The 18,237-nt window shown below is 45.8% G+C and overlaps 4 protein-coding genes and 1 pseudogene across 5 annotated transcripts in view; all 5 read left to right on the top strand.

Annotated features, from left to right (window-relative positions):
* Nucleotides 1-18,237, top strand: part of LOC309958900 (uncharacterized protein) — a gene marked incomplete at both ends in the record, with an annotated part of 122,729 nt that overhangs the window by 27,659 nt on the left and 76,833 nt on the right. The gene's annotated exons all lie outside the window — the stretch shown is intronic.
* LOC309959895 (protocadherin gamma-A10) lies at nucleotides 750-3,233 on the top strand (the record flags this gene model as incomplete). Its single annotated transcript, XM_082836452.1, has 1 exon — nucleotides 750-3,233. The coding sequence occupies one exon, from the start codon at nucleotides 750-752 to the stop codon at nucleotides 3,231-3,233; it is 2,484 nt and encodes an 827-aa protein (XP_082692578.1).
* Nucleotides 5,680-8,115, top strand: LOC309960211 (protocadherin gamma-B7-like; the record flags this gene model as incomplete). Its single annotated transcript, XM_082836870.1, has 1 exon — nucleotides 5,680-8,115. The coding sequence occupies one exon, from the start codon at nucleotides 5,680-5,682 to the stop codon at nucleotides 8,113-8,115; it is 2,436 nt and encodes an 811-aa protein (XP_082692996.1).
* LOC309960205 (protocadherin gamma-A11-like) lies at nucleotides 8,986-11,880 on the top strand. The gene is given in 2 exon segments (XM_082836865.1): nucleotides 8,986-11,498; nucleotides 11,501-11,880. Coding segments are annotated over 2 exon segments (2,460 nt in total). The 5' UTR covers nucleotides 8,986-9,058; the 3' UTR covers nucleotides 11,521-11,880.
* On the top strand, nucleotides 14,495-16,943 carry LOC309959894 (protocadherin gamma-B2-like; annotated as a pseudogene). Its single transcript has 2 exons — nucleotides 14,495-14,500; nucleotides 14,663-16,943. The product of its transcript is annotated as a protocadherin gamma-B2-like (transcript).

Raw genomic sequence — 18,237 nt, 5'->3', positions numbered from 1 at the left:
ATTGAGGCTCAGTAAAACTATTTTAGAAAAACTTGAAAACTTCTTAATGCTAAACAAATATAATTAATTAGTTGATTGATCAATCTAAAATTTAAAAATTCTAAGTGAAATTTTAAGGGGTATATCTCATAGTCTCTGTATAAGTGTCTACTAAACACAGTTGGACCATTTAAATCAGAATTTCAAATAAAATTGTAAGAATTTTCTGAATATAGCTAGAAGCTCATAGGAAAGAAAGTAAGCATTACTTACCTTTTAAAGTGGATATATTTCTATTGGAAAAATTAGTGTTGCAAATATATATTCAATCAACTATTATCATTTAATACTTTGAGGTACTTTTATTCCACCGAGTAAGAAAACTACAAATAGTAGTTGATTTAAGGATGTCAGTTGAGGAACCAAAGAAGTAATGTAAAATAAAATAAAATATACAACAAAAAATAGAGTAGCGTTTGTTTTCTAGTGCATACACAGTGGGTGCAGTAACTTCTGAGGACTCTGAGCGCCGCTGTTCACCCATTAGGAGAGAACCGCAGCCAGCGCTCAATCCGGATTCTCAGGACTCCCAACTACACAAAGCTCCACAGTTCCTGCAAACAGGCTCCAGGGATGCAGCGAAACTCACTCCAGAATTTAAGGTGCGCAGGCTGCAGAGACTCCCTGCTGCCAGAGAAAGAAAAAGGACCCAGCCAAAACACACAGCGTGCCCAGTGAGGACTTAGCGAGAATTCCGTCACCAGACAACAATGGCCGCTCAAAGGAATAGCTCCGACCGCAGCGCGCTGGTCCAGCTCTGCCTTTTCCTCTGTATGCCGTGGCAGGCCGAAGCTCGGCAGATCCGCTACTCCGTTCCCGAGGAGTTAGAGAAAGGCTCTTTTGTGGGCAGCATCTCCAAAGACCTGGAGCTGGAGCCCCGGGAGCTGGCGGAGCGCGGAGTCCGCATCGTCTCCAGAGGTAGGACGCAGCTCTTTGCTCTGAATCCGCGAAGCGGCAGCTTGGTCACCGCGGGCAGGATAGACCGGGAGGAGCTCTGCGCTCAGAGCGCGCGGTGTCTGGTGAGTTTTAATATTCTTGTGGAAGATAGGGTGAAACTTTTCGGAGTAGAAATAGAAGTAACTGATATCAACGATAATGCACCAAAATTCCAAGCAGAAAATCTAGATGTAAAAATTAATGAAAACGTAGCTCCAGGAACGCGTTTTCCTCTCCCGGAAGCTGTTGATCCGGATGTGGGCGTGAACTCCCTACAGAGCTACCAGCTAAGCTCCAATAAGCACTTCTCCCTAGCAGTTCAAAGCCGTGTCAATGGCGTTAAGTACCCAGAGCTGGTGCTAGAGCACGCCCTGGATCGCGAGGAAGAGGCAATGCACCATCTGGTCCTAACTGCCGTCGACGGGGGTGACCCTCTCCGATCTGGCACTGTCCTCATCAGTGTGACTGTTTTCGATACAAATGACAATGCTCCGGTCTTCAGTTTGTCCGAATACCGAGTGAGTGTTCCCGAGAACTTGCCTGTGGGCGCACAGCTGTTGACAGTCACCGCCACTGACAGGGATGAAGGGGCCAATGGAGAAGTGACATATTCATTCCGAAAATTACCTGATACACAACTGTTGAAATTCCAACTAAACAAAAATACGGGAGAAATAAAACTATCAGAAAATCTAGATTATGAAGAAACAGGTTTCTATGAAATAGAAATACAAGCTGAAGATGGAGGGGCATATCTTGCAACTTCTAAAGTGTTGATTACAGTAGAAGATGTAAATGACAACAGCCCAGAGGTGACGATCACATCTCTGTTTAGTCCCCTGATGGAAGATTCACCTCTGGGGACTGTTATAGCTCTTTTAAACGTGCATGATCTGGACTCCGGGCAGAATGGGCAGGTCACCTGTTCTATATTGGGGAATCTACCATTTAAGTTAGAAAAATCCATTGACAGTTATTATAGATTGGTGACACACAAAGTCCTTGACAGGGAACAGGTATCTTCTTACAATATCACAGTAAGAGCCACAGATGGAGGAAGTCCACCCCTATCCACGGAAATTCACTTCACCCTGCAAGTGGCAGATATCAATGACAACCCACCCACCTTCTCTCACATCTCCTACTTTACCTATATCCCAGAGAACAACGCCAGAGGTGCCTCTATCTTCTCAATGACTGCACTGGACCCAGACAGTGAAGAAAATGCTCGGGTTATTTACTCCCTGGCTGAAGACACTATCCAAGGGGCACCTCTATCCTCCTACGTCTCCATCAATTCTGACACAGGAGTACTGTATGCACTGCGATCCTTCGACTTTGAGCAGTTTCATGACCTGCAGATGCAGGTGACAGCCACTGACAGTGGGGACCCACCGCTCAGCAGCAACGTGTCACTGAGCATATTCGTGCTGGACCAGAATGACAATGCGCCTGAAATCCTGTACCCCGCCCTCCCCACCGATGGTTCCACTGGCGTGGAGCTGGCACCCCGCTCTGCAGAGCCTGGCTACCTGGTGACCAAGGTGGTGGCTGTGGACAGAGACTCGGGCCAGAACGCCTGGCTGTCCTACCGCCTGCTCAAGGCCAGCGAGCCGGGACTCTTCGCGGTGGGGCTGCACACGGGCGAGGTACGCACAGCGAGGGCCCTGCTGGACAGAGACGCGCTCAAGCAGAGCCTGGTGGTGGCAGTCCAGGACCACGGCCAGCCCCCTCTCTCTGCCACCGTCACGCTCACAGTAGCTGTGGCTGATAGCATCCCGGATGTCCTGGCTGATCTGGGCAGCTTGGAGGTCCCGCACGCCTCTGATGCTTCAGGCCTCACGTTGTATCTGGTAGTGGCGGTGGCCGCGGTTTCCTGTGTCTTCCTCGCCTTTGTCATTGTGCTGCTGGCGCTCAAGCTGAGGCGCTGGCACACGTCGCGTGTGCTCCGGGCTTCTGGAGGCGGATTGGCAGGCTTACCAGCCTCTTACTTTGTGGGCGTGGACGGGGTGCGGACTTTCCTGCAGACTTATTCCCACGAGGTCTCGCTCACCTCGGACTCGCGGAAGAGTCACGTGATCTTCCCGCAGCCCAGTTATGCAGACGCGCTCATCAGCCAGGAGAGCTGTGAGAAAAAGGATCCTCAGTCTTTGTTAGATGATTCGAAGCTTCCTATAGAAGATACCCCTTTGGTGCCAGTGAGTTCTATTTTTGTTCCTTTTCTATCCTTTAAAAATGATGGTTGGTTTTACTTTTAGGTTTGCAGCATGTTGGTGGAAACGGAATTTTTTCACTTTTCCCTCCATTTCAATGACATTTGCTTCTTGCTGAAACACTGAAGAGTAGAACTTGATGGTTATTAAGGCGGATTTGTTTTTACTTTCTGGTAACTATTCACCTAATCCCATGAAGGTTTATTGTAATAGGCTGTTATGAGTAGCTTCACGGAGTCTTGTATTTTATAGTTTTGTTACTGACAGTTCCTAAGAAAGGACTTTCATACAGAAGTGTCTTGTCAATTTGTGTGCTCTCCCGGTGGCTACATGTTGAAATCCTAGCCCCTTAGACAACCCTACCTCTTGCTTTGAAGGCAGGTCTGGTAAGAATAGGTAAATGTCAGCAACAAGTGCATTAGCCTCACTGGAAATCCTACCCATTTTCAATAATATTCTATTAACAATTCATAACAATACAATGTGTGCTTAAATTTTTTCAAGTATAATCATACCTGGTAACACTGCAGCGTCCATTTTGCCTGTGATTCCAATTTCATACTGTCATGTGGGAGACATACCATTTATTTATTTATTTTGGCTAAGTTGGGTCTTCGTTGCTTTGCGCAGGCTTTTCTCTAGTTGCGGCGAGCGGGGGCTACTCTTCGTTGTGGTGCGCGGGCTTCTCATTGCGGTGGCTTCTCTTGTTGCAGAGCACAGGCTCTAGGCGCCCAGGCTTCAGTAGTTGTGGCGCTCGGGCTCAGTAGTGTGGCTCACTGGCTCTAGAGCGCAGGCTCAGTAGTTGTGGTGCACTGGGCTTAGTTGCTCCGTGGCATGTGGGATCTTCCCGGACCAGGGATCGAACCGTGTTCTCTGCATTGGCAGGCAGATTCTTAACCACTGCACCACCAGGGAAGTCCCAGAAGACATACCATTTGAATTTTACTTTCCTTGCTCAATAGGGATTCCAGAGAGTCTGTAGAAACAAATTTGGGGTTCTGTTCTCTCTGTACTTTTTGTTAAATTTTCCAGTTTCTAAGGATGAAAAAATATATATATATATATATATACATATATAATTTGGGGAGATAGAGTGGTACATGTTCCCAAGTACAGGGGCAAACATGTGTGCCAAAAGCATTTCAGTGACTCTTTATATAGAGAAAGAAATGTCCACCTGAAACTCTGCAAACTCTGAAATTTTAAGTCAAAATAAACTTAAAGTCAAGAAAGAGATGTCATTTCTGTATGAGATCGGAATACAAACAGAGAAGTACATAGAATTATAAACAGATGGTCAGTGGAGTTACTGATGAGCCCATTTAGTTAAGTGAAGTTAGTGATGTATTTGGTTTGATCTCTTATAATTTATTACTAATATTCTTCTAAATAATATGGTAGCATAAAGTCAAATCATGTCCTAATGTGTTTCAAAATATTTATGAGACCATGACTTTTTTCATGTCATTCAACTTTTGTTCAAGGATATGTCTGTGGAAGCACAGCATAGTTATTATCTTTAGAGTCATAGTTATTAACTTTTATTTTTTAACTTCTAACTTATTGAAACTGTCATTTAAAATTTCTGACCATGAGAGTCAAAATTAGTATGCATCTATTTCAAATAATTCTATTATTTTGAAAAACACAGGTTAAAAAATACTCTTTTGGCATGGTAACTATTGTAAGCAAATATGTTAAAATATAATTATTTAAAAGCAATATAGGACACCTTAGATGATTGTAATGAATATGACAGTGTTTGTATTCTGTTTCCTAAATATGGGGGGATGGATTACTACTTTTCTAGCCAAATATAAGCCTGGATTGAAGACCAAAAAAAAAAGTTTTTTGCTTATCTTTAGTACTTTCTTTTGTGGATGATTAGTCTTAAAAGCAGCAACAGTGATTGCCTCTGGATGGAAGAACTGGATAGCAGTAGGCAATGGAATAGGAGACCTACTTTTCACTCTACATTCTTTTGTGCCTTTTAGATTTTGAAAGAAATATTTCTACCTATTCAAAATATATGTAAAATTTTAACATATAAAATATATAATAGTTTTGACCATGTGAAAAAAATGTTTCATGATGAAAACGGAGTCACCGAGGAATAAGATTCAACTATTTTAGCGGCGGTCATCCTGCGTTTAAAGAAAAAGACTTCCTTAAATAGAGCAGAGAAAAACTAAGCTGCCGTTCCACACGGAGCCTCTGGGCGCCGCTGTCGGCCAGTGCAGGGCAAGCCTAGTAGACGCCCGGGATTCCTCAGCCTGTAGCCAGGGATTTCCAGAGCAGCCACCAACACAGAGAGAAGGAAACCCGCTTACACGCTGGGGCTCCTGGCCGCGCAGACTCTCCCCAGCACAAACGGATTTCCAGCCCCAAGCCTGGGGGCTCCGCTTGTCCTGGGCCAAATGCGTTACCAGTGCGCCAGTGTACACTTTCTCCAACTATAAACCCTGGGACCCAGCGAGAACTAGAGCGCGCAATGGGAGGGAGCTGCACGCAGAGACGTCCGGCCGGCCGGCGGCAGGTACTGTTTCCCTTCCTGCTGCCTTTGTTCTACCCCGCGCTCTGCGAGCAGATCCGCTACTCCATTCCCGAGGAGCTGGCCAAGGGCTCTGTGGTAGGGAATCTAGCTAAGGATCTAGGGCTCAGTGTCCTGGATGTGTCGGCTCGAAAGCTGCGAGTTAGCGCGGAGAAGCTGCTTTTCAACGTAGACGCGGAGAGTGGGGACTTACTTGTGAAGGACCGAATAGACCGTGAGCAGATATGTAAAGAGAGAAGAAGATGTGAATTGGAGTTGGAGGCCGTGGTGGAAAATCCTTTAAATATTTTTCATATCATTGTGGTTGTTGAGGATATTAATGACCATGCTCCTCAATTCCATAAGGATGAAATAAACTTAGAAATCAGTGAATCTGTCAGTCTAGGGACGGGAACAATTCTTGAGTCTGCAAAAGATCCTGATATTAATATGAATTCACTGAGCAAATACCAACTAAGTCCTAATGAGTATTTCTCGTTAGTGGTGAAAGACAATCCTGAGGGTGGCAAATATCCAGAACTGGTATTGAAGAAGACCCTGGACCGAGAAACGCAGAGCGCTCACCACTTGGTGCTGACAGCCTTAGACAGCGGGGATCCGCCGCGAAGCGGCACCGTTCAGATCCGAATCCTGGTGGTGGATGCCAACGATAATCCCCCTGTGTTCAGCCAAGATGTGTACAAGGTCAGCCTTCGGGAAGATGTGCCCCCAGGTACCTTCGTGCTGAGGGTGAGCGCTACTGATCAAGATGAAGGCGTCAATGCAGAGATCACCTACTCATTCCTTGGTGTGGCTGATACAGCCCGGCACGTGTTCTCTCTGGATTCAGCTACAGGAAACATTATAACTCATCAACCCCTGGATTATGAAGATGTGAAAAGATATGCCATGGATGTAGAAGCAAAGGACCGAGGATCCCTCTCTACACAGTGTAAAGTAATTATAGAAGTTTTAGATGAAAATGACAACAGCCCAGAAATAATTATCACTTCTCTCTCTGATCAGATTTTGGAGGATTCCCGGCCAGGAATGGTTGTAGGTCTCTTCAAAACACGGGACCAGGATTCCAAGGAAAATGGAGAAGTCACATGTATTTTAAGTAGAGACATTCCATTTAAAATTCATTCTTCTTCTAATAATTACTACAAGTTAGTAACAGATGGGGCCCTGGACAGGGAACAGACTCCGGAATACAACGTCACTATCACAGCCACTGACAGGGGCAAGCCCCCGCTCTCCTCCAGCGCTACTATTACCCTACGCATCACCGACGTCAACGACAACGCTCCTGTTTTCCACCAGGCCTCCTACGTAGTGCATTTGGCCGAGAACAACCTGCCTGGAACCTCCATAGCGCAAGTCAGCGCCTCCGACCCCGACCTGGGGCCCAACGGCCACGTCTCCTATTCCATCCTGGCCAGCGATCTGGAGCCGCGCGCGCTGTCATCCTACGTGTCCGTGAACGCACAGAGCGGCGTGGTGTTCGCGCAGCGCGCCTTCGACCACGAGCAGCTGCGCGCCTTCGAGCTGACGCTGCAGGCCCGCGACCACGGCTCGCCCTCACTCAGCGCCAACGTGAGCCTGCGCGTGCTGGTGGGCGACCTCAACGACAACGCGCCCAGGGTGCTGTACCCGGCGCTGGGGCCCGACGGCTCGGCGCTCTTCGACATGGTGCCGCGCGCCGCGCAGCCCGGCTACCTGGTCACCAAGGTGGTGGCGGTGGACGCCGACTCTGGACACAACGCCTGGCTGTCCTACCACGTGCTGCAGGCCAGCGAGCCCGGACTCTTCAGCGTGGGGCTGCGCACGGGCGAGGTGCGCACGGCGCGGGCCCTGGGCGACAGGGACGCGGCCCGCCAGCGCCTGCTGGTTGCTGTGCGCGATGGGGGACAGCCGCCCCTCTCGGCCACCGCCACGCTGCACCTGGTTTTCGCGGACAGCCTGCAAGAGGCGCTGCCGGACCTCAGTGACCACTCTGAGCCCACTGACCCCCAAGCTGAGCTGCAATTTTACCTGGTGGTGGCCTTGGCCTTGATCTCGGTGCTCTTCCTCCTCGTGGTGATTCTAGCCATTGCCCTGCGCCTTCGATGCTCTTCCAGCCCCAGCGCTGGTGGAGGCTGCTTTGGATCTGTTCTCTGCTCCAAGTCTGGTCCTGAGATTCCTCCCAACTACAGTGATGGAACATTGCCCTATGCCGATAATTTATGTGTGCCTGGGAATCAAACTAATCCGGAATTTAATTTTCTCACATCTGTTGAACATTGTCCTGCCACACAAGATATTCTCCACAAAGATAGCTCTTCAGTGCTATTGGCTAGTGTTTTAACTCTTAGTGTTGAAGCAGATAAGAACACTTTTAAACAGGTAAGTATTTAAAATAATGCTTTTTATATTCCAATATGCCAATATATTCTAATATAGCACTGTTATTTCGAGTTTCTAGATTCCCTCTCTTGATGAAGTTCCTAAAATCTAATTCAAACCTATGGGTATTACTATTAAGACTAAAGTTTACAATGCTGCATTCCCTCTACCACTCAAGTGCATTTTAAGGTAAAATATATAGAGCACTCTCAGGTCAGTTTTTCATGAAATAGAACACCTTTTAATTAAGGATATGGAATACAGTTATATATTTATATTGTGGGATTTTAAATGACAACCCTAATGCCATCCAAATTTTCTCAAACATTTTATCTTTATTTTACTCAATAAACATTGGTAAGAATTATAGTCATAATCCTAACTGTTGATTTTGTTGGAACCGTGCTAGTTACACAACCACAAATGCTGTTCCCTTCAGTCAGTAAAAATCAGGAGGAACCAAATCTAACCTGCAAGTTTTCAGTTCCAGTAGTATTTGAATTTTTTTAAATTAGCAAGCCTTTTAAATAATCACTCTTTTCATAAGTGCTCTTGGTAAACCTTTAACATCCCATTACATAATACTTTATTGTCTGCAATTTTAAGCTTTACAAATACTTGTGATTCTCAAAGAGGTAAGTGTGATAACTTCAGGAACAGCAACATTAGTTGAGTTTTTCTTTCTCGTTGCAATAATAAGATTGGGCTCTAGGCGCCGCTGTTCACCAATTAGGGAAACGGGAAGCTGCGAGCTAGAGTCCCTCCCTCCCCTACCTCTACAACACAAAGCAGAGTGAAGTGGATACTCACAGATCGTGATGCTGGAAACTTAAAAGTACTTCTCTTCGCTCTCTAATATATTTTGGATGTACTTGGCGAGTGACTGTGTAGATGCATAAGCTGATTCAGAACCAAACAGCTCAAGAAACCGCGGAATATAGGCTCAGCCACTGCCATGGCGAATCGGCAACTGCTCCTGGACCGCAGCGGGCTGGTCCTACTGTATATTTTCCTGGGGACGCTGCGGGAGTCTGGGGCTGGGCAGATCCGATACTCGGTGCTGGAAGAGACAGACAAAGGCTTCTTCGTGGGCAATATTTCCAAGGACCTGGGGCTGGAGCCCAGGGAGCTGGCGGAGCGCGGAGTCCGCATCGTCTCCAGAGGAAAGACTCAGCTTTTCGCTCTGAATCCGCGAAGTGGCAGCTTGATCACTGCTGATAGGATAGACCGGGAGGAGCTCTGTGAGGCGGTTTCCTCCTGTTTTTTAAACCTGGAGATACTTGTGGAAGATACCCTTAAGATTTACGGAGTGGAGGTGGAAATAATGGATATTAATGATAACGCCCCCAGCTTCCGGGAGGAGGAAGTAGAGATAAAAGTCAGTGAGCATGCAACTCCGGGATCGCGATTTCCTCTTCCTAATGCTAGGGATCCAGATGTGGGAATGAACTCCCTCCAGCGCTACCAGCTCAACCCTAATAATTACTTTTCTTTGCAAGTGCGAGGCACAACGGATGGGGCCAAGAATCCTGAGCTAGTGCTGGAGGGGAGCCTGGACCGGGAAAAAGAGGCTGCTCACCACCTCCTCCTCACAGCCTTAGATGGAGGAGATCCCATCCGCCAGGGCACTGTTTCCATCCGCGTGGTGGTTCTCGATGTAAATGACCATATCCCAAAGTTTACACAGTCTGTATATGGAGTGAGTGTTCCTGAGAACCTCAGCTCCGGAACTCGGGTGCTTATGGTAAACGCAACTGATCCAGATGAGGGAATCAATGGGGAAGTGGTATATTCATTCCTGAATATGGAAAGCAAAGCTTCTGAGATATTCCAGTTGGATTCTCAATCTGGAGAAGTCTTAATACAAGGTTCTCTGGATTTTGAGAAACACAGATTCTATGAGATGGAAATTCAAGGCCAAGATGGTGGAGGTCTCTCCACCACTGCTAAGATGTTGGTCACAGTTGTGGATGTGAATGATAATGCTCCAGAAATAACTATCACATCTTCTACGAATTCAGTGCTGGAAAACTCTCCTCCAGGTACTGTGATTGCTCTTCTAAATGTGCAAGATCAAGACTCCGGAGAAAATGGTCAAGTCTCCTGTTTCATTCCTAACAATATGCCTTTTAAATTAGAAAAGACTTACGGAAATTATTACAAGTTGATAACCAACAGAGCACTGGACAGGGAGCAGGTACAGAGCTATAATATAACGTTGACAGCCACAGATCGGGGAAGTCCACCCTTGTCTACAGAAACTCATATTTCACTGAATGTAGCAGATGACAACGATAACCCGCCCACTTTTGCTCACTCCTCTTACTCTGCCTACATTCCTGAAAACAATCCTAGAGGGGCCTCCTTCTTCTCGGTGACTGCACTCGACAGGGACAGCAAAGAGAATGCCCGGGTCACTTATTCTCTGGCAGAGGATACCCTCCAGGGAGCACCTCTATCCTCCTACATCTCCATAAACTCAGACACCGGCATTCTGTATGCGCTGCGTTCTTTCGACTATGAGCAAGTCCATGAACTGCAGCTGTGGGTGACAGCGCATGACAGTGGGAACCCACCGCTCAGCAGCAACGTGTCACTGAGCATATTCGTGCTGGACCAGAATGACAACGTGCCGGAAATTCTGTACCCCGCCCTCCCCACCGACGGTTCCACGGGTGTGGAGCTGGCACCCCGCTCTGCAGAGCCCGGCTACCTGGTGACCAAGGTGGTGGCTGTGGACAGAGACTCGGGCCAGAACGCCTGGCTGTCCTACCGCCTGCTCAAGGCCAGCGAGCCGGGACTCTTCGCGGTGGGGCTGCACACGGGCGAGGTGCGCACAGCGCGGGCCCTGCTGGACAGAGACGCGCTCAAGCAGAGCCTGGTGGTGGCCGTCCAGGACCACGGCCAGCCCCCTCTCTCTGCCACCGTCACACTCACTGTGGCCGTGGCCGAGAGCATCCCTGACGTCCTGGCTGATCTAGGCAGCCCTGAATCTTCCGCCAGCCCCGACGACTCAGGCCTGACACTCTACCTGGTGGTGGCGGTGGCTGCGGTCTCCTGTGTCTTCCTCGCCTTTGTCATTGTGCTGCTGGCGCTCAGGCTGAGGCGCTGGCACACGTCGCGCCTGCTCCAGGCTTCAGGAGGCGGGTTAGCGGGTGTGCCCGCCTCTCAGTTTGTGGGCGTGGACGGGGTGCGGGCTTTCCTGCAGGCCTATTCCCACGAGGCCTGGCTCACCGCTGACTCGAGTGGGAGTCACGTGATCTTCCCGCAGCCCAACTACGCGGACACGCTCCTCAGCCAGGAGAGCTGTGAGAAAAGCGAGCCTCTTTTGATAGCTGAAGATTCAGCTACCGGTTTAGGCAAATGTGATCCTACCAGTAATCAGGTGAGATTTATTTCCTGCCTCCCAATTGTTGATATCTCTGCACAGGTCTTTTAAGTTACTTTTTTCCGAGCCTGTTATAAAAACTTTGGGGTGGGGCATATGTTCTTATATATTTAAAGCAAAACGTGAGTTTCTGTAATTTACCTTTCATCAATTTTCAGAAAGGTTTTGTGAAAGGCTTTTTTTTTGGTCCTGTCAGCTTCTTTTGTTTGTTTCTTTGTTTTAATTCAAAGGTCCAGTTCAGTTATCATGGCTTGCTTTGTTGTAAGTTGAATTTTAGTAATATTTTTCTATCACCAGTGTCTGACTATCAATGTAGACTGGTTATTATTCAAATTAATGATTCATAAACATCAATTCGACTTCATGTTGCCTCCATTGATCTATAATTATATTCTACCATTATTTGTTTTACTTCTAATGTTCATATTTGAGCCTGTCGATTCAATAGCATACTTACTCTAGCTCTTTATCTATAATACATATACACACACATTCACACATATACACTTTTACACACGTACGCTTCTCTCTGAGCACAAAACAATTCTGTTTTGATTTTTGGTGGCTGGTAATACATTTAGATCCTGTTGATTATTTCAATTTTGTCTCATTTATTTACCCCACCAAAACAAGACCTACTGACTGCCTTTTAGATATGAGGGTCTCTTGGGAGAGGAAATATAGAGCACACTTTTTCGTCTTAAGTTCTAGACATCTTTTCTACTTCTACAGTGAAGTCATTAGATTGTTCTGAAGAAATAGTTGAATTGTAGAACTGGTGTTCTTTCCTTTTATTCTTTTACTTGTACTTTAGTGTCTGTGTATTGTTGAAGGTTTTTTTTTTTTTTTTTTTTTTGAGGAACATGGGCCTCTCACTGCTGTAGCCTCTCCCGTTGCGGGGTGTTTTTTTTTTTTTTAAATGTAGTAAATTCTCCTACAGAAATAGCTTTTAATTTTGATCCAGTCCTTCTCAAAAAGTTATTTTCAAATCTGCTAGACATGCTTCCATTTTTCAGATTTGTTTGTATGGGAACAGTTTGTGAATATAAGAGGTGGAGCGGATACTTAGAACCCGTGAGACTGACTTAGCTGGTATTCCTCTGGATACTTTTGTTTGTTTTCACTATGCTTAGGAGTCTTGGATTCCTTTTGTCATTTCCTTTGTAAACTCATTTTTTAAAGTTTTATTGTAGTTGACTTACCATGTTGTATTAATTTCTGCTGCACAGAAAAGTGATTCTGTTATACATATATATATATTCTTTTTCATATTTTTCCCTGTTATGGTTTATCACAGGATGTTGAATATAGTTCCCTGTGCTATACGGCAGGGCCTTGTTGTTTATCTATCCATCCATATAATAGTTTGCATCTGCTAATCCCAAAATACCAATCCTTTCCTCCTCCACCCCTTCTTCCCCTTTGCAACCACAAGTCTATTCTCTAAATCTGTGTGTAAACTCATTTTAAAAATTGAAGTATAGTTGATTTACAATGTTGTGTTAGTTTCATGTAAACTCATTTTTTAAATATAAGTATACTCGATTCTTATATTCAGAACCAACTTGTTATCGAAGCCCTGATAGTTACCTAATAATGTGTTATCTGCAGCAATGTTTAGGAAAGTCAAGGGGGGAAAGGAAACTTATCTGGGGTATTGATCTCAGGAATCATCTCCACAGTCAATTCAGCTCAGCACTCTCACACCACTTCTAGATATTTGGTGCAAATTACTTGCATGTTCATGTTCCCTTTCAAGATATCCCTTCTCATTTCAGAATTGACCTTACTATAGTTAACTAAAACTTGAGTATCTAATGTTTGGACAAAAAGAATTTCAACTGTAGGAAAGGGAAGTCCTGCAACAGATGCCTAAATTTGTCTTGAAATCAAGAAAAATGTTAGTGTTTTGAGCATCTAGGGATAGAATTTATGCTTATGGGATTCCAGACTGAGAAAAAAGATTTAAGGCCTTTTACTTGAACTGAAATTAGATGAATAAAAAGAATATGAGGTGTTTGCTGGAAGAGGGAGGTTGTTTCATATTTTTTTTTAACATAGTCTGAACTTGTTAGGAGTTGGCAACCAAGATCTTAGAGAATAAAAAGGAAATGTTGGTTTTGACACTTGAGATTAAGAAGGTTGTTTTGATTAGCGGTAGTGATAAAGTTCTGTTGAGAGGCAACGTATGGTACAGTTAAATAAAAGGATAAAAATAAAACCCTCCCATTTCATGTCATTAAATTCCTATAGTAACCTACTAGGGTATGCTTTTATATTCTCTTTATGATGAAAGTGTAAAACACTTCATAATCCTTTTCATAAATCTCTTTTATAAGTAACAAGAAGACTTTATGGTATTGGCTATCCTTATCCTGAGGAAAACCTATACAGCTTTGATCTCTCCTCCAGTTTCCTCTGATGAAAGGAGGAGGAAAATCATACACATATCAGATTGAAGATAATACTGGGTGTCATTTCATGGCTGTCAAAATTTCCTCATACCACATGGTGGGGCTCTTTTTCCACGTGGTCTTTGTTCTAAATCTGGAGAGGAGACTTTGCCTTGTTCTTCCAATATGTGCCTTGCCTCTAATGAGAAAATGACAGACTTTTCTCATTACTAGGTTAATGGCTCTTCTATAGGATCCCGTCTCTAAGGAACCCTCTTTGGTAGTAAACACTGGAAAACAGACCTATCCAAAACTCCTAAACTGCCTCATTCCCTATATACGTCAGTTCAACATATCTGTTGGAATACCAAATCCCATTATTTACAAGGCTTCTGACTGCAGTTTTCTAAATAGACTCCAAGGGCCGCTGTTGGCCAATGCGCTGCAAGAGCTAGCGTCCAGTATCTACCCCAGTGATTTCTTGTGTAGTCACAGAAGCAAGTCGGAAAGGAGAGTAGCCTGGACTCAGGCTCTCTACTTGGCAAATCTGATTCCAGAATACAGATTGGGCTGTGTTCAAACTGGGAGCATTGAGTTTTCTATGTAGTCGATGTGGGTATTTTAAACGAAATTTATAAATCATCTTTTCTTAACGTTGGAGCCTGCAGCAATGCACAGAAGGATGGGAAATAAGGGGAAGCAGAGGAGCGGTACCCAGCGGTGGCAAGTAATCTTCCCTTTCTTGATGCCTTTGTTATGCGGGGCACTCTCCTAACAGATCCGCTATTCTATTCCAGAAGAAATGGACAGAGGCTTTGTGGTGTGGAATCTCGCTGAGGACCTGGGGCTGCATGTACGGGATTTACTGACCCGCAACCTCAGAGTTAGTGCAGAGAAACAATACTGTAAACATGGAGAATGGGAAAGTACTTGTGAGTGACAGAATAGATTGGGAGTCACCCTGCCCCCCAAAACCCTCTGTGTGTCGTGCCTTTAGAAATTGTAGCAGAGAATCCTCTAAATGTTTCTCACGTAAACGTGATGATAGAAGATATAAATGACAATCCACCTCATTTTCCCCAAAATAGCATTGTTTTACAAATCAATGAACTTGCAATTCCAGGAACTCAGTTTGGCCTGGAATCAACTATAGATGCAGATATAGGGCTTAACTCTCTGTCGAGTTACCAACTCAGCTATAGTGAGCATTTCTCTCTGATGGTTGAGGGTAAGACTGAAGGCAAGAATTCCCCAGAATTAGTGTTGGAGAAGCCTTTGAACCAGGGACAACAGAGCTCTCACCTCCTGGTCCTGACAGCAGTGGACGGGGGTGATCCGGTCTGAACTGGCAAACTGAAATCAGGATCAAGGTCACTGATGCCAACGATAACCCCCCAGTGTTCAGTCAGGATGTGTACAAAGTTAGCCTGCGTGAGAACTCGCCCCCAGGCACCTTTGTGCTAAAGGTGAAGGCCACTGACCAGGATGAAGGCATCAGTGCAGAGATCACCTACTCCTTCAGAACACTATGAGATATTGCAAATATGTTTGTGCTAGATCATCAAAGAGGAGAAATTAAATCCAAAGACGCTATAGACTTTGAAAGCAGTAGCAGTTATACTATAAGCATAGAGGCCAGGACGGTGGAAGCATAGCCACCGAGTGTACAATTATACTGAAAATTTTAGATGAGAACGACAGTGGCCCAGAGGTGGTTTTCACTTCGGTGTCTAGTTCCATAACCAAGGTTGCAGAACCGGGAACAGTGATTGCTTTGTCCGAAACACATGATAAAGATTCGGGAGAAAACGGGAAGGTCACATGTCTCATAAAAGAGAGAGCTCCTTTTAGAATTGAATCTTCCACCAATAATTACTACAAGCTTGTGGCAGATGGGGCCCTGGACCGGGAGCAGACCCCAGAGTACACAGTCACCATCGCAGACACCGACAGGGGCAAGCAGCTACTCTCCTCCAGCGCAAGGGTCACTCTACACATCAGCGACGTTAATGACAGCACTCCGGTTTTCCACCAGGCCTCCTACGTGATCCACGTGGCCGAGAACAACCTGCCTGGAGCCTCCATCGCGCAAGTCAGCGCCTCCGACCCCGACCTGGGGCCCAACGGCCACGTCTCCTACTCCATCCTGGCCAGCGACCTGGAGCCGCGCGCGCTGTCGTCCTACGTGTCCGTGAGCGCACAGAGCGGCGTGGTGGTCGCGCAGCGCGCCTTCGACCACGAGCGGCTGCGCGCCTTCGAGCTGAAGCTGCAGGCCCGCGACCACGGCTCGCCCGCACTCAGCGCCAACGTGAGCCTGCGCGTGCTGGTGGGCGACCGCAACGACAACGCGCCCAGGGTGCTGTACCCGGCGCTGGGGCCCGATGGCTCGGCGCTCTTCGAAACGGCGCTGCGCGCCGCGCAGCCCGGCTACCTGGTTACCAAGGTGGTGGCGGTGGACGCCGACTCTGGACACAACGCCTGGCTGTCCTACCACGTGCTGCTGGCCAGCGAGCCCGGACTCTTCAGCGTGGGGCTGCGCACGGGCGAGGTGCGCACTGCACGGGCCCTGGGCGACAGGGACGCGGCCCACCAGCGCCTGCTGGTTGCTGTGCGCGATGGGGGACAGCCGCCCCTCTCGGCCACCGCCACGCTGCTCCTGGTTTTCGCGGACAGTCTGCAGGAGGCGCTGCCGGACCTCAGTGACCACTCTGAGCCCACTGACCCCCAGGCTGAGCTGCAGTTTTACCTGGTGGTGACCTTGGCCTTGATCTTGGTGCTCTTCCTCCTCGTGGTGATTCTGGCCATTGCTCTGCGCCTGCGACGCTCCTCTAGCCTGGCCACCTGGTGCTGCTTTCAGCCTGATCTCTGTTCTAAGACTGGTCCAGGGGTTTCTCCGAACTACAACAAGGGAACCTTGCCTTATTCCTACAATCTGTTACGTTGCCGATTCTCAGAAAACAAGGTTCAGTTTTCTCACCATGACCCCAGAAATGGTGCCCCTGCAAGATCTTTCTAATGAAGCTCTTTTAGTAGTGTCACTGAGGAGAATGACAAGTTAAACTCTAGCTCTGTTGCTTCCATTTACGTGAGTGTCAATGAATGCCTTTCATCTGCATATGGGTTTGGTTTATTTTTTAAACCAATATTTAGGAAAGAAAATCTTAAACAGATTATATCTACTATCACTTCAGTTTTGTTTGCCCTCTCTCAGTCTTTTCTGTCCCTTTCTCAGTGGGTCAGTTACTCCATTATTAACCCTCAAGTATTTTAAATATTTTGACAATTTCATGAGTTATTCTTTATCCACAAACAAAATCTCTCTTACTGTGAGAAGTGGGTATTATGATGCCGCTGCCATTCAAATATTTTAATGGAAGCATAATATTTTTTTCCTGTGGGCGTTTCTCTTATTCAGAACATCAATATCTTGGCATATAAGGCTTTTCTTTACTCTAGGTACAATTTGCTAGGGATTCTCTGAGTGCCATTGAATAGATCAGTTTTGTGCCCTACCTTTTCTCAGAGCTACCTGTAGATTTCATCCCAGTGTTAAAGATATTATTTTATGGTATACCTGCCAAACATGTTTATCTTCAGAATCTAAATATTTACACACATGAAAGCACAATAGTGAGGATTTTTTCCTGTATTCTGATGGGCTTCCAGTGTATTACCAGTGATCTCAGTAACTGGAATTAGGTTTGTTTCCCAGAAAAAGGTAAGCTTATAATATTCTTTGGGTTCTATTTTTCCTAAACAATCTCTCTCTCTCTTTTTTTTTAAATTGAAGTATAGCTGAGTTACAATGTTGTGTTAGTTTCTGGTGTATAGCAAAGTCATTTATATACCATATATATATATATATATATTCTTTTTCATATTCTTTTCCATCATGGCTTATTACAGGGTATTGATCCTAAATATTCTTTTTTAATTATTTTTAATTTATTTTTTACATCTTTATTGGAGTATAATTGCTTTACAATGGTGTGTTAGTTTCTGCTTTATAACAAAGCAAATCAGTTATACGTATACATATGTTCCCATATCTCTTCCCTCTTGCGTCTCCCTCCCTCCCACCCTTCCTATCCCACCCCTCTAGGTGGTCACAAAGCACTGAGCTGATCTCCCTGTGCTATGCGGCTGCTTCCCACTAGCTATCTACCTTATGTTTGGTAGTGTATATATGTCCATGCCTCTCTCTTGCTTTGTCACAGCTTACCCTTCCCCCTCTCCATATCCTCAAGTCCATTCTCTAGTAGGTCTGTGTCTTTATTCCTGTCTTACCCCTAGGTTCTTCATGACATTTTTTTTCTTAAATTCCATATATATGTGTTAGCATACGGTATTTGT

Source organism: Leucopleurus acutus, assembly GCF_964270905.1.
Source record: "Leucopleurus acutus genome assembly, chromosome: 3".
NCBI classification, from domain to species: domain Eukaryota; kingdom Metazoa; phylum Chordata; class Mammalia; order Artiodactyla; family Delphinidae; genus Leucopleurus; species Leucopleurus acutus.
The sequence above is the reverse complement of the archived record's forward strand: the minus strand, read 5'-3'. Positions and strand labels throughout refer to the sequence as shown.